The sequence below is a fragment of the Leptopilina boulardi genome, unplaced genomic scaffold (genome assembly GCF_019393585.1).
Source record: "Leptopilina boulardi isolate dan_hultmark-lab unplaced genomic scaffold, ZJU_Lbou_2.1 LbouV2_72, whole genome shotgun sequence".
In the NCBI taxonomy this organism is placed as follows: Eukaryota; Metazoa; Arthropoda; class Insecta; order Hymenoptera; family Figitidae; genus Leptopilina; species Leptopilina boulardi.
This window is the reverse complement of record NW_026138019.1, coordinates 675844-686857: the sequence shown is the minus strand read 5'-3', so window position 1 is coordinate 686857 and position 11014 is coordinate 675844. Positions and strand designations below refer to the sequence as shown.

The 11014-nt window shown below is 24.7% G+C and overlaps 4 protein-coding genes across 5 annotated transcripts in view; 1 reads left to right on the top strand and 3 right to left on the bottom strand.

Annotated features, from left to right (window-relative positions):
• Positions 1-11014, top strand: part of LOC127290592 (RUN and FYVE domain-containing protein 2) — a 79827-nt gene that overhangs the window by 25111 nt on the left and 43702 nt on the right. The gene's annotated exons all lie outside the window — the stretch shown is intronic.
• On the bottom strand, positions 188-2500 carry LOC127290602 (vitamin K-dependent protein C-like). Its single transcript, XM_051319297.1, has 7 exons — positions 2297-2500; positions 2067-2136; positions 1830-1995; positions 1500-1705; positions 1164-1375; positions 1022-1079; positions 188-817 (listed from the first exon to the last, which is right to left on the bottom strand). The coding sequence occupies exons 1-7, from the start codon at positions 2387-2389 to the stop codon at positions 696-698; spliced, it is 927 nt and encodes a 308-aa protein (XP_051175254.1). The 5' UTR covers positions 2390-2500; the 3' UTR covers positions 188-695.
• On the bottom strand, positions 2755-6288 carry LOC127290601 (venom protease-like). 2 transcript variants are annotated; one of them, XM_051319295.1, is made up of 6 exons: positions 6045-6288; positions 5821-5911; positions 5501-5663; positions 4120-4337; positions 3355-3557; positions 2755-3218 (listed from the first exon to the last, which is right to left on the bottom strand). In XM_051319295.1, exons 1-6 carry the CDS (start codon positions 6120-6122, stop codon positions 3039-3041), a joined length of 933 nt encoding a protein of 310 aa, XP_051175252.1. In that variant the 5' UTR covers positions 6123-6288; the 3' UTR covers positions 2755-3038. The 2 variants fall into 2 exon arrangements, with proteins under 2 accessions (XP_051175252.1, XP_051175253.1); XM_051319296.1 differs by having other exon boundaries at positions 4120-4325; positions 6045-6287.
• Positions 6558-10731, bottom strand: LOC127290598 (trypsin-1). The gene is made up of 6 exons (XM_051319292.1): positions 10290-10731; positions 9407-9524; positions 9132-9294; positions 8669-8877; positions 7635-7886; positions 6558-7367 (listed from the first exon to the last, which is right to left on the bottom strand). The coding sequence occupies exons 1-6, from the start codon at positions 10431-10433 to the stop codon at positions 7246-7248; spliced, it is 1008 nt and encodes a 335-aa protein (XP_051175249.1). The 5' UTR covers positions 10434-10731; the 3' UTR covers positions 6558-7245.

Genomic DNA, 11014 nt, shown 5'->3' with positions numbered 1-11014 from the left:
AAGATTATTCAATTAGTGAGATTTATGACTATACATACCCTTTCACTCAATGACGTGCAGTTAAAATATAACGATCGTGAATTAACCCTCCTGTTTTGATTAACAAAAAAGCTTCTTAATCTATAAATAAACTTTTGGGTCTTAAAATATAAAATTCAATTATTGTTAAATAAAGAATTGTAGAAAATAATTTTAAATTATTATTTTTATCATTTTTTATTTATTCTACACTTATAATTATACAGTATTGATTTCTCATTTATTGTGCACAAATTTTGTTCATCTTATTTCAATTTTTAAATTCTCGGGATAAAATTCACTGTATTAAAACTGTCTCGTCGTGAATTGAGAAAAGAGTTACCGCAAATGTTCGATCTAAACTACTTTGCCATCTATATATAAGCAACAGCATCTGACGTTGAGTTGTTTATGATGCGAATAAATTCAATATATACGATGTCTTCACAGTTACTTTTCGAAGATTTAATGTCGATCAGTTTCTAATTTCAATTTTATAATAAAAAAAAATCAATAGAATTTTCCACTCCTTTTTTTTTTGTAACAGATTATTACAATTATTAATTTTTTTTTATTCTATAAATTTTATGTGTTTATTGCATTTTATAAAAAAATTGATTATATATTTATATTCATTATAGGGAATTAATTAAAAATATAATTAAATTCATTTTATCTTATTTTAAACAATAACATGCATCTTTTGTTTGTTGTAAAATCCAATCGAGATGCGGGCCAATTCTTGTGTAAACTGCAGCTCGCGGTTCACCATTGCATTCATTAACATCAGAAAAAATACCTGTTGATAATATTTTTAAATATTGATATAATTTAGTTTGTAAAATAATTAACATTGTTGTGAAAGTTCGTATATAAAAATAGTTTTATATAACATTTATATATACATTAAATTAATATTTATGTACAGTGAAACCTGGTTGAGTGAGACGAGAATGTTACACAGGTTTGACTGTATTTTGTATTTAAAAAAAAAAAAACTCACCAATAATGTCGTGAACCTGGAAATATGATCTATGAAGCACGGAAATACCTGCATCGTTCTAGAAAAGAAATTTTTTTTTTTAAATATAATTTTTATGAAGATTTTTTCTGGAATTTTTAGTATTTTAGTATTAAATCCTTACATTACAAATAATTGAATTTCCTCCAACGATTCCAATACATCCGCTATCATCATGATAATTAATAGCATTGACTCCAGATTTTATACATTCATTTTTGCCCATTATTGGAAGACCCATTTTTCTTGGTCTACATGTTCGATTATTAATTTCCGCGGATGTTGTACTTACGGTCCATCCACTCACTGTTCCAACCTGATCTATATATGTGAATCCTAGAAAAATATTTGATATATTTTATAAAAAGAAAACTGCAATATAAAATATAATTTTAAATTTATTTACGTTTTTTTTTTAAATAAATATAAATTGAAACTAAATTTAATAAGAAAAACAAACCTGCATTTGGCAAACAAATAGGTGAAATTCTTTTTTCAAATTTAATCGGACGACTAAAACGAATTAAAGCTAAATCATGAGCTTTTGATTCAATATTAAATTCCGGATGTATGTATATGTGTTCCACACTTATGTTTATTGATGAAATATCCAAATTGCATCTATCATATTCTCCTAAAGATACTTTTACTTCCTGTGGCGTTGAACTTTTGTTTTTGGTATAAAAAGAAAATTTAGAAAAGAGATTAATTATTAGAAAAGAGATTGGATTAATTTCAATATCAATGAAATATATTTTCAATTGTTTTGGAAATATTGTTTTCAACGTACTTAACAAGCGGACTCGCTGCAGTTAAAACGTACTGATTATTAATCAAAACCCCACTAATGAGAATATTTGATTTAATTAAAATATTCGCGAGCCATGGAAATTCGTGTGATTCTGTATATTCTCCACCCAAAAATCGAGCACCATATTTATTGGAGCGTCCACATACTGAAAATTAATTGCAAAAAAATTTTAATTGTTTTCCTTTGATTTGAATAGAGAAGTTTTTAATTACTTACAACAAACGCCGCAGAAATTGGCTCTTCCAAGTATAAAATCAAGAAATGCACGTGAATCTATTTTAATGTTCTTTAAAATTAAAAAAATATGTTATTTTTAATTAATAACGATTTAATTATTATTAATTTTAGATTAATAATATATACAAATATTTATATATATATATATTAAAAAAAATATTTATAATTAATAAAAATAGTAATTTTTTTTTTTTTAAACATAAACTTACTGTGTCATTGTGAAAATGTTGTTTAGCATAAGTCTCAAATCGATTAATTAAAATGATACAAAGAAGAAATTTAACAATGTCTTGTAGTGTCATGACTTTTCTCTTGACTGCTTGATGAATACTGGCGCCGTAGAAAAAGTTTGTTTAGCCCGCATAAAAAAAAAAACTTTGATGAAATCTTGCACACATATACTCGCGGTTCCGCTTTCGTTATGAGACAAAATTACACTTATATCATATTTATAATATAACATGACATCATTTATATTTTGCGATTTCATTTTGCATCCATTGCGGACCGTTATAGACAACTCTCGTAAAATTGCCTTTCCTATTTTTTTTTCTCAATTAACTTGTTCTTATAAATATATAAATTCTATAATTGTCAATTTTAAAAAAAAAAAAAATCATTATAAAAATCATTATATATATAATTTTTTTTATAATAAAATTTAAAATTTTTTTATTAAAACTCTTTATTGTTTATTAAATATAAATATAATCATTCGTTTTGATTTTTATAAATAATAATAATAATAATATAAACAAATATTACAATTCCTTTTTTTGTAGCTTAAGTGATTTGCATAATTTTTTCATTCAGTCAAGACTTTTAAATTCTTATTAACATTTTAAAATAGTTGCCCCGAAAGCATCACATTTATATATTAAACATATTTTTTTTCACTTTTTTTTTTTTAGAAAAAAATTCGCAGTGGCTATTTTAAATAGAAAAACAATACTATGTCTCACAAAAGCAGCTTTCCTTTGTATTATCCAGAATCCAGTCGAGATACCTCGTAACTCTGGTGTAAACTCCTGGGTAACCAGGTCGAGCGCATCCATTTCCCCAGGAAACGACTCCAATTATTTCATATTTTTTATCTTCCCTCTCAGCAATCAGAGGTCCTCCACTATCACCCTAAAAAATGATTTAGTAAAAATATTGCACTACTAATCAATAATTTTTATAATTATTTTTACAAATTAGTTATTTTTTTTTAAAAATTATAACGCATAATTAATAAAAATTGTATAATTTTTTTTTTGTAATATACCTGACAAGAGTCCTTGAGACCTTCTGAGTAGCCTGCACAGAGCATATTATCGGATATCATACGGGGACTGTAACTCGTGTTTCGGCAATCTTGAAGGCTCATTACAGGAATATCAACTTTTTGCAATAAACAAGAAGGTTTTCCTTCCTCGTGTAGGGTTCCCCATCCGGAAGCCGTTGCTTTGGTACCAATGTAGTCATTATCTGTTGTTACAAAAGCCCGTATAAACTTTTACATCATAATACATACACTACGAGATAATATATATATATATATGTTTAGTATAACAATAGGTAGTGAATATTAATTAGAATTTAATTTAATTAAATTAATTTTATTAAAATAATCCATAGTATTAAATTAAATAATTAATTAAATTATTTAATTATTAATTATTGCACCCGGGAAAGAAAGCTTACAAATAATTAATTAAATAACTAATTAATGACACTAATAAACTAATTAGTTAATTAACTAATTAATTGGTGTACTAACATTGATATTCATTTTAATATTAATTATGCAAAAAATTAATATAAATATTATTTTCTTTATTTTGTACCCGTATAATATTTTTTATACAACAAAATAATTTATGAGTTTTTCATATTGAATTATAAGTTGAACACTTTCCAATTTTCAATAAAATTTAATTTAATAATTAATTTTTTCTAAAAAATGTTTTTCGAGTGTAAATAATTGGAAATTTAAATTATTTAAATTTTATTAATATAATTTATAAAAAAAAATATTTATTTTCCATACCTTTTTTAATTGGTAAACAAATTGGTCGAATTGTTTCGGAAAGTGGTACTCTGTCATTGAGTCTAAGTAGAGCAATGTCGTTGTCGAAATTCAGAAAACTGAAATCACCACTCAATGTTCTCACAACATATCTAGTTTCCGGTTGAACTTTATCGAAACACCTGTCGTGTTCTCCAAATGTAACCTTGATCATGAACCACATGAATCTGAAAATAAAACTAGAAAAATCGATCTCTCTGCTTGCATTATTAAAATCTGTAAAAAGTATACTTTAGATATTTTCTATTGATTCTATTTTCTAATAATTTTATCAAATATTTTATTATTATTATTATTATTATTAATTATTAAAATAGGACAATAACAATTAATTATTCTGAAAATATTTTTCAAGTGATAAAATTGAATTTCAAACTAAACGGATTTATGGAACAAAACTTTCATTGAATTCTGTAAAATAAAATTTCTCAGATAAATTTAATATAAAATCGTCTTCTTACTGTGTTATTGACATATTTCAGAGACATTTTTCTTTTTCTTTATATTCTTTTTCTTTTAGTTTCGTTTTCTTTAAATTTTATCTCTTTTTATTGATATCTTCATCACTATTTAATGCTTTTTTTTGAGAAAGCAAAAGAAAAAAGATTAATTAAACAGTTAATAATTGTTGTTTAATTATTATTATTATTTTTTTAAAAAATTGTTTCAAGTTGTATGTATCTGTGTGTGAATAAAATTACAGTTTGAATTGAATTTTGCGGTGCAAAATAAATAGTAATTTAAACAACTTCATCATGTTTGTCTGTCGGAGGGTTATTATCATATAATTACATGAAAGAAATGTTGCGAAAATTTTTTTATATATATATATATAGATATCCTATCTACTAATAACTCAGGCACGATTTTTTTTTTTTTATTTATAGCATCCGTGTAAATCTTCATTTTTACAGTTAAAAATTTATTTTATATTCAGATAATTATTGCAAAAAAGAAAATAATTTAAACCTCAACAATTAATTATTAATTGTAACCTTTATCAAAAAAAAAAAAAAATGTTTTCTTTGATTAGAAAAATTTTATTTTTAAACAATATTCATTTCTTTGTTTTAATAACACTTTGTCACAGGGAACAAATAATTGCTTCATTAATAGAAACTTTTTTTGATTCAATAAAACTTTTTTTCTGAATATTACGAAACTTTCTCTATATCGTGACTTTTTTTTTTAAACAAAGTATTATTGACAATAGATGAAAATATTTTTATTATTTCGATGATAAAAAAACATTTTTTTAGTTATATTTAAAATTTTGTTATTTAAATAAACAAAATTTTTAATTATTAATTTGGCTAATTAGAGTAATATTTTTGGTTCTTACCCCTTGATACAATGGGCCGCTGTTAAAACATAACGATCACTAATGAGAGTTCCTCCACAGTAAAATTTATTAAGATATGAAAGTCTTGCCATCCAAGGGAACTCATTTAATTGAGTTGTTTGACCCCCTACGATTCGTGTTTCGTCATTTCTTACTCCACAACCTAATAAAAAAAAAATTCGATAATTAAAGCAATTACATTTTTATCGTTATATTAACCATTTATTTTCAAAAAATGGTTATCTTTTTTTATTGCAAAACATACATTGCAATTATGTGTTTGTCATTCAATGAAATAACAAATTTGTTTCTATACTTACTACAATGACAAGATGTTGGGGGTGATTTTGTAGAGGGTGGCTTATTACCAAAAGCTCCCATAAATGTCTTTATTATAGTTCTTTCGGTGCCCTATAAGATTTTAGTTTCTTATAAATAAAAATAACGAAAATAATAATTTATTATAAAATTAATATAAATTAGTAATTAGGAATAATAAAATATTTTTTGTATATCAATTCCTATAATAATGATTATCACTTACATTAATATCCTCCGTTGATTCAGTTAGCACAAAAAAAATTACAAAAATGAGAAATTTGCAAATTTTTATTGAATGCATAATTAAATATAAAATTGAATGTTTATAAAAAACTGAATGTGTTTAAAAAAAATTGTTTATTTATTTAAAATATTTTTGTAACATTTGTTACAATTTGTTCGTCTTATGCTAAAAAATTATGTCTACAAGTGTTTTCTATCGAGGTCCCAAGAATACTGATGATGTATTCGTAAAAGTGTTACCTGAAAGGAAAGGAGTCAACGTCTGGTAACCAACCGGACAGTATATCTGACCATTCACGATCACGGTCATGGACACATTTGCCACTGTCACTGACCGCACGATCACAGACATTTATAGAATTCTTTGGTTTTTTTAAAAAACTTTTTTACAACATATAGTGATTCTTAATTATATTTTAGTTTGCTTTAAATATATTTCCTAACCATATTGGACATAATATTTGAAAAGAAAGAACAAATTTCCATAAAATAGTCAATTTTAATAATTTTTTATTTATAAATATTTATTTTTTTAAAAAAATAATTTTTCAGTTCTTTACAATGATGACATATTTTTTTTCTTCTTTAAAAAATATCTTTATGATAGCAGCTTTGGTACGATATAGAGAACCGTTAAATTACTGCACGACCGCAATAGAATTTACATAAATTAGTTCAATTACAGTTGTGCATTTACACTTGTTTTACATCTTATTGTTTTTTCCCTTCTTATTCTAAAAATTAATAAACCTATTTTACAAATTTTTAATTAAAATTTGATCTAAATTTAAAAATTTTGTATTTTTCGTCACTAGAGAGAATTATTCTATTAAAATTAATTTGTTACATGAATATTGAACTTGTTTGTTTATAAATAATATGTATTTGCTGTAAAATATCACACATTTTTGAGCTTTTTTTTCTGTACAGTGAGTTTCTTTTTTTATTGTACAGTTTTTTCGTGTCATTTTAATATTTTTGCAATTCTTCAAATAAATTCTTAGCCCCTATTTTAGAATGTTTTCATAAATTTTTATTTTTCTTTAAGAATATTTTTTTAAGAATTATTATGAGCAATATAGCATTTAAATTGTATTGAATTTCATAATAGAAGTTTTCCGCTTACGTAACCAGAATTTAACTTTATGATTGAATTTTATATAAAATGCAACTAGGAATGTTCAGGTAATGCAATGACACGAATCTTTCATATTTGTACGAATCCAGTTCAAGTATTTGGAAACTCTCGTATAGACGCCGGGATAACCAGCTCTTCCACATCCTACTCCCCAAGATACTATTCCTGCAAAAAAAAAAAAATAATTATTCTAACACTTGAAATACAAAAAAAAGAAAATTTAATTAAAAAGTAATTGAAATTAATTTTAAAAATATTAAAATAATATTTAGGAAAATAATAAAATAAATGTTTTTAAATTGACTAGCATCCGATGACTGGAGAAACTAATTAAAATGAATATAATTTTCATCTTTTTCTTCGTTATAGTTTTTGAAATTTATATACAGTAATTAATTTGATTGGTGAAATATAAACGAAAGTTTAAATTACCTTTCAATTCTAATTTATCACCTTCTTGCACAAGTAATGGACCACCACTATCACCTTGGCAAGAGTCTTGCGATCCTCGTCCGGCACATATCATGTTGTCAGTGATACGGCTGGCTCGATATTTCATATTCCGACACTGTGTAAGAGAGTAAATTGGAACTTGAACCTCGTGAACTTCACCAGGAAGCATTCCTCCTTCTTTCGTACGTCCCCAACCAACGACAGTACCCTCCTTACCCCCAGGATCTTCATCTGCAATTGAAGCATTACATTTAAAAATAGAAAAAACAATTTCTTTCTCCTTTTTTTTATACGTTAGAAGCCACAAATAAATATTCAATCAAATTAATTGTCTATTACTAACAATTAATTACGTTCCGATAAATTTAATTGGAAATTGATTTTTCTTGCATTTTGTTTGGATATAAAAAAAGTTGCTATAAAACTTTGCCTCTAAAATGTTGTTAGGTATTAAATAAGAAAAAATGAGAAAATTCCACTTTTTCAACTTTAATGCACTTCTTGTGTTCTTTGGTTTATAATTTTTGCAAATGCGATTTTATTTTTTTACTATTTTTTTTTTTTAATTAAAATATACAACGTTCGGAAACTGAAATGTAACGTTTGATTTATTAATACACTGGCTTTGCATTGTATAGTGAAAGTTCAGATTATTTTTCTATTTAATAATTTAATTGAATAAATCAATTTTTGATTTTGTTTAATGTTTAATTAAAATATATTTTTATTTTTAAAATATATATAGGATACTTTCTGGTCAATTCAAGCAGACCCTTTTTTTTGTGAGAAACAATTTTTCTTAATCACCTAGTATCCGATTTGTCCCGGATTCTATCTACAATTTATTTTCATTAAATACAATTTCTCTTAATGAATCTTTTAAAAAGAATGCCACAATTATGTTACCGTTACTTAAATTACTGAAAAAAAAAAATTTCCTTCTTTTTTGTATCAAAAAAACATTATTTCTTTTAGAAAAATATTTAATTAAAAATAAAAACTTTTTAGTTTACCTGAATTGGGTAAGCAGGCTGGTTTGATTGATTTTGAAAATGTTACTGGTTTTCGCAATCGAAGTAAAGCTACATCGTGATTAAATGAATACATATCAAAATTTCGATGTCGTATTATTTGTCTAACTGCTCTCATTTTTGCTACTCCATCACTGTTCACATATTGATCGTGATCTCCCAAAATTACTCTAATTTTCGTTCTCTGCAACCTGAAAATATAAAGAAATTTAATTTATTATTTAATCAATAATAATAAAATTTTGTATGATATTTATTATATCCAAATTAGTTAGCTCTGGTAGTAAATAAAAACTGTCAATTATAAAAAAAAAAGACTTTGATACCTTGAGAGGATTTTACAAATTTTGTTTTATAAATGTATGTTTATGGTAAAATTTATGATAATATTAAAATAAAATTTTCCTAAGAGCTTTGCCGGCGTAATAACACTAATAAACTTTACTTTCTGACACAATGAGCTGCAGTTATCACATAATCGTTTGTAAGTAGACTAGCACCGCAGTGAAATTTCCCATCATAAACAATCCTCGCTATCCAAGGATATTTATGTGGAAGAGTCGGTTTTCCACCCACAATTCTTATCTCTTGATTTGTAATCCCACATTCTGAAAATGATAATGCACAATTTTTTTTTTTATCTTCCCTCCTGCTTTTTAAATTCATATTCTTATATTAAAAAAAAATTATTTTCCAAAGGGGCTAATAATTAAATTTTACCACAGGAACAATTTCGTATTTTTTCTGCTTCTGTTTCAACATCTGAATCTGTGCCCGTAATGTCCACTCCAAATATTTCGTCAAACAAAAATTTTCCCGATCGATTGTTTTTCTTTAACTGTAAAAAAAAAAAAATTTACAAGAACAATGTATCGTAATTTCTATAATTCTTTTGATTGTTTTAATGATATTTTTCTGAATTAATAAACAATATTCTTAACTGGAAAAAAATTATCAATTTTGTATATAATAGAAATAAAAATTATTTATTCTTTATTAAAAATATAAAATTGTTTTTAAATCAAAAATATTTTTTTATTTATTTTACAGTAGATTTTAAGAATATATTTTTCCTTGAGAAAATTTTTATATTTGAAAGGGCCAATTTTTCAAAAAATAAACCATTTGAAATTGACATTTATTTATGAAGTACAATTTTGTTTTTTTTTGAACTGGTGAAAATAACGTTGAAGAATGGAAGTTTTGAAGAGTCAATCCAATAATGTTGTAGAGAGAGAGAGATAGAGAGAACTGGGTATATGAGTTAAAATAAAAATAAAAAATAAATGAAATTTGTTTTTGCAATATTCCAAACCACATACAATATGAATTGGTATTTTTTTCCGGAAAACTTGAATTGTTCTTTTATCGAACATCCTTTTATTGTACTTTATTTTTATTTTCTATTTTTTAATTTCTTTATATGGAAAATTGTATATTACAATTTTCATTTCTTTTTTAAAATAAAAATAAAAAAGAAATGATATTCAACTAGAATGTTTGATAATTTTTTTTTTATATCAATCAATAAAAATATTAGTGATTCAAACAGGAATTTTTTTTTTTTAATAATAAGTTTAAAATAATTTTATTTTTCACTTACAAAAACATCATTTTCTTCATGTCCATAATTATTTAAATTCACTTTATAGCCTTGTCCAATTATAATAAAATAAATAACAAGCACAATTACATTGACACTGATCTTATTAAACAAATCCATTCTCCAAGAAGAAAAATTTACCATAAACTTTAAACTCTTTTTCTATTAAAAAAAAAACTCGAATTTAATTTTTTTTTTTCAAATAATTTTTTTATCCAACTATTTTTACTTGGTCACAACACTTATAATATAAAATAAATCTCCGATGAACGCGCATTATAAAAGCGTGTATTTTTCGTCTCGGTGCGAGGAAAAAAATAACCGACAACCGAATGTTGTGAGCACGAAAATTTGTATCAAAAGATTACTGAAGATCACAAGAATCTTGATGAGATTGTTGGTTTGCTTTCACCATCTCTCGTTCCGACATGTCGCGCCGGAATCAAACTTGTTATAGTCAGCCACCGTTCTGTGAGCCACAACACGAAGAAAGTTCTTTCTCTTTGAAATATTACAATTTTCGTGTCCAAGTAGTATTCCTCTATATACGAGACGGCCAATTGCACCAATTACATCGCGGGCAAATAATATATATATATATATATATATATGAAAAAAAAAAGAATTTGTGACAATCTTAGTTATATATTTAGATATATATTTCAAGTTCTTTTTTCATATATATAGAGGACACTTTCCTGATTGTCATCAGTTAATTATAAATT

Bases quoted from the DNA above. Each gene is read 5' to 3' on its own strand.
- LOC127290602 (XM_051319297.1), bottom strand. From the start codon at position 2,389: ATGACACTACAAGACATTGTTAAATTTCTTCTTTGTATCATTTTAATT. The intron at 1,706-1,829 runs GTACGTTGAAAA...CAAAAACAAAAG, and splicing joins GCAGCGAGTCCGCTTGTTAA to TTCAACGCCACAGGAAGTAA. The intron at 1,376-1,499 runs GTTTGTTTTTCT...ATATTTTTCTAG, and splicing joins TATTTGTTTGCCAAATGCAG to GATTCACATATATAGATCAG.
- LOC127290601 (XM_051319295.1), bottom strand. From the start codon at position 6,122: ATGCATTCAATAAAAATTTGCAAATTTCTCATTTTTGTAATTTTTTTT. The intron at 5,912-6,044 runs GTAAGTGATAAT...AAAATCTTATAG, and splicing joins AATCAACGGAGGATATTAAT to GGCACCGAAAGAACTATAAT. The intron at 3,219-3,354 runs GTATATTACAAA...ATCATTTTTTAG, and splicing joins GTCTCAAGGACTCTTGTCAG to GGTGATAGTGGAGGACCTCT.
- LOC127290598 (XM_051319292.1), bottom strand. From the start codon at position 10,433: ATGGTAAATTTTTCTTCTTGGAGAATGGATTTGTTTAATAAGATCAGT. The intron at 7,887-8,668 runs GTAAACTAAAAA...CTTCAATTGCAG, and splicing joins AGCCTGCTTACCCAATTCAG to ATGAAGATCCTGGGGGTAAG. The intron at 7,368-7,634 runs GTAATTTAAACT...TTTTTTTTGCAG, and splicing joins TGATAAATTAGAATTGAAAG to GAATAGTATCTTGGGGAGTA.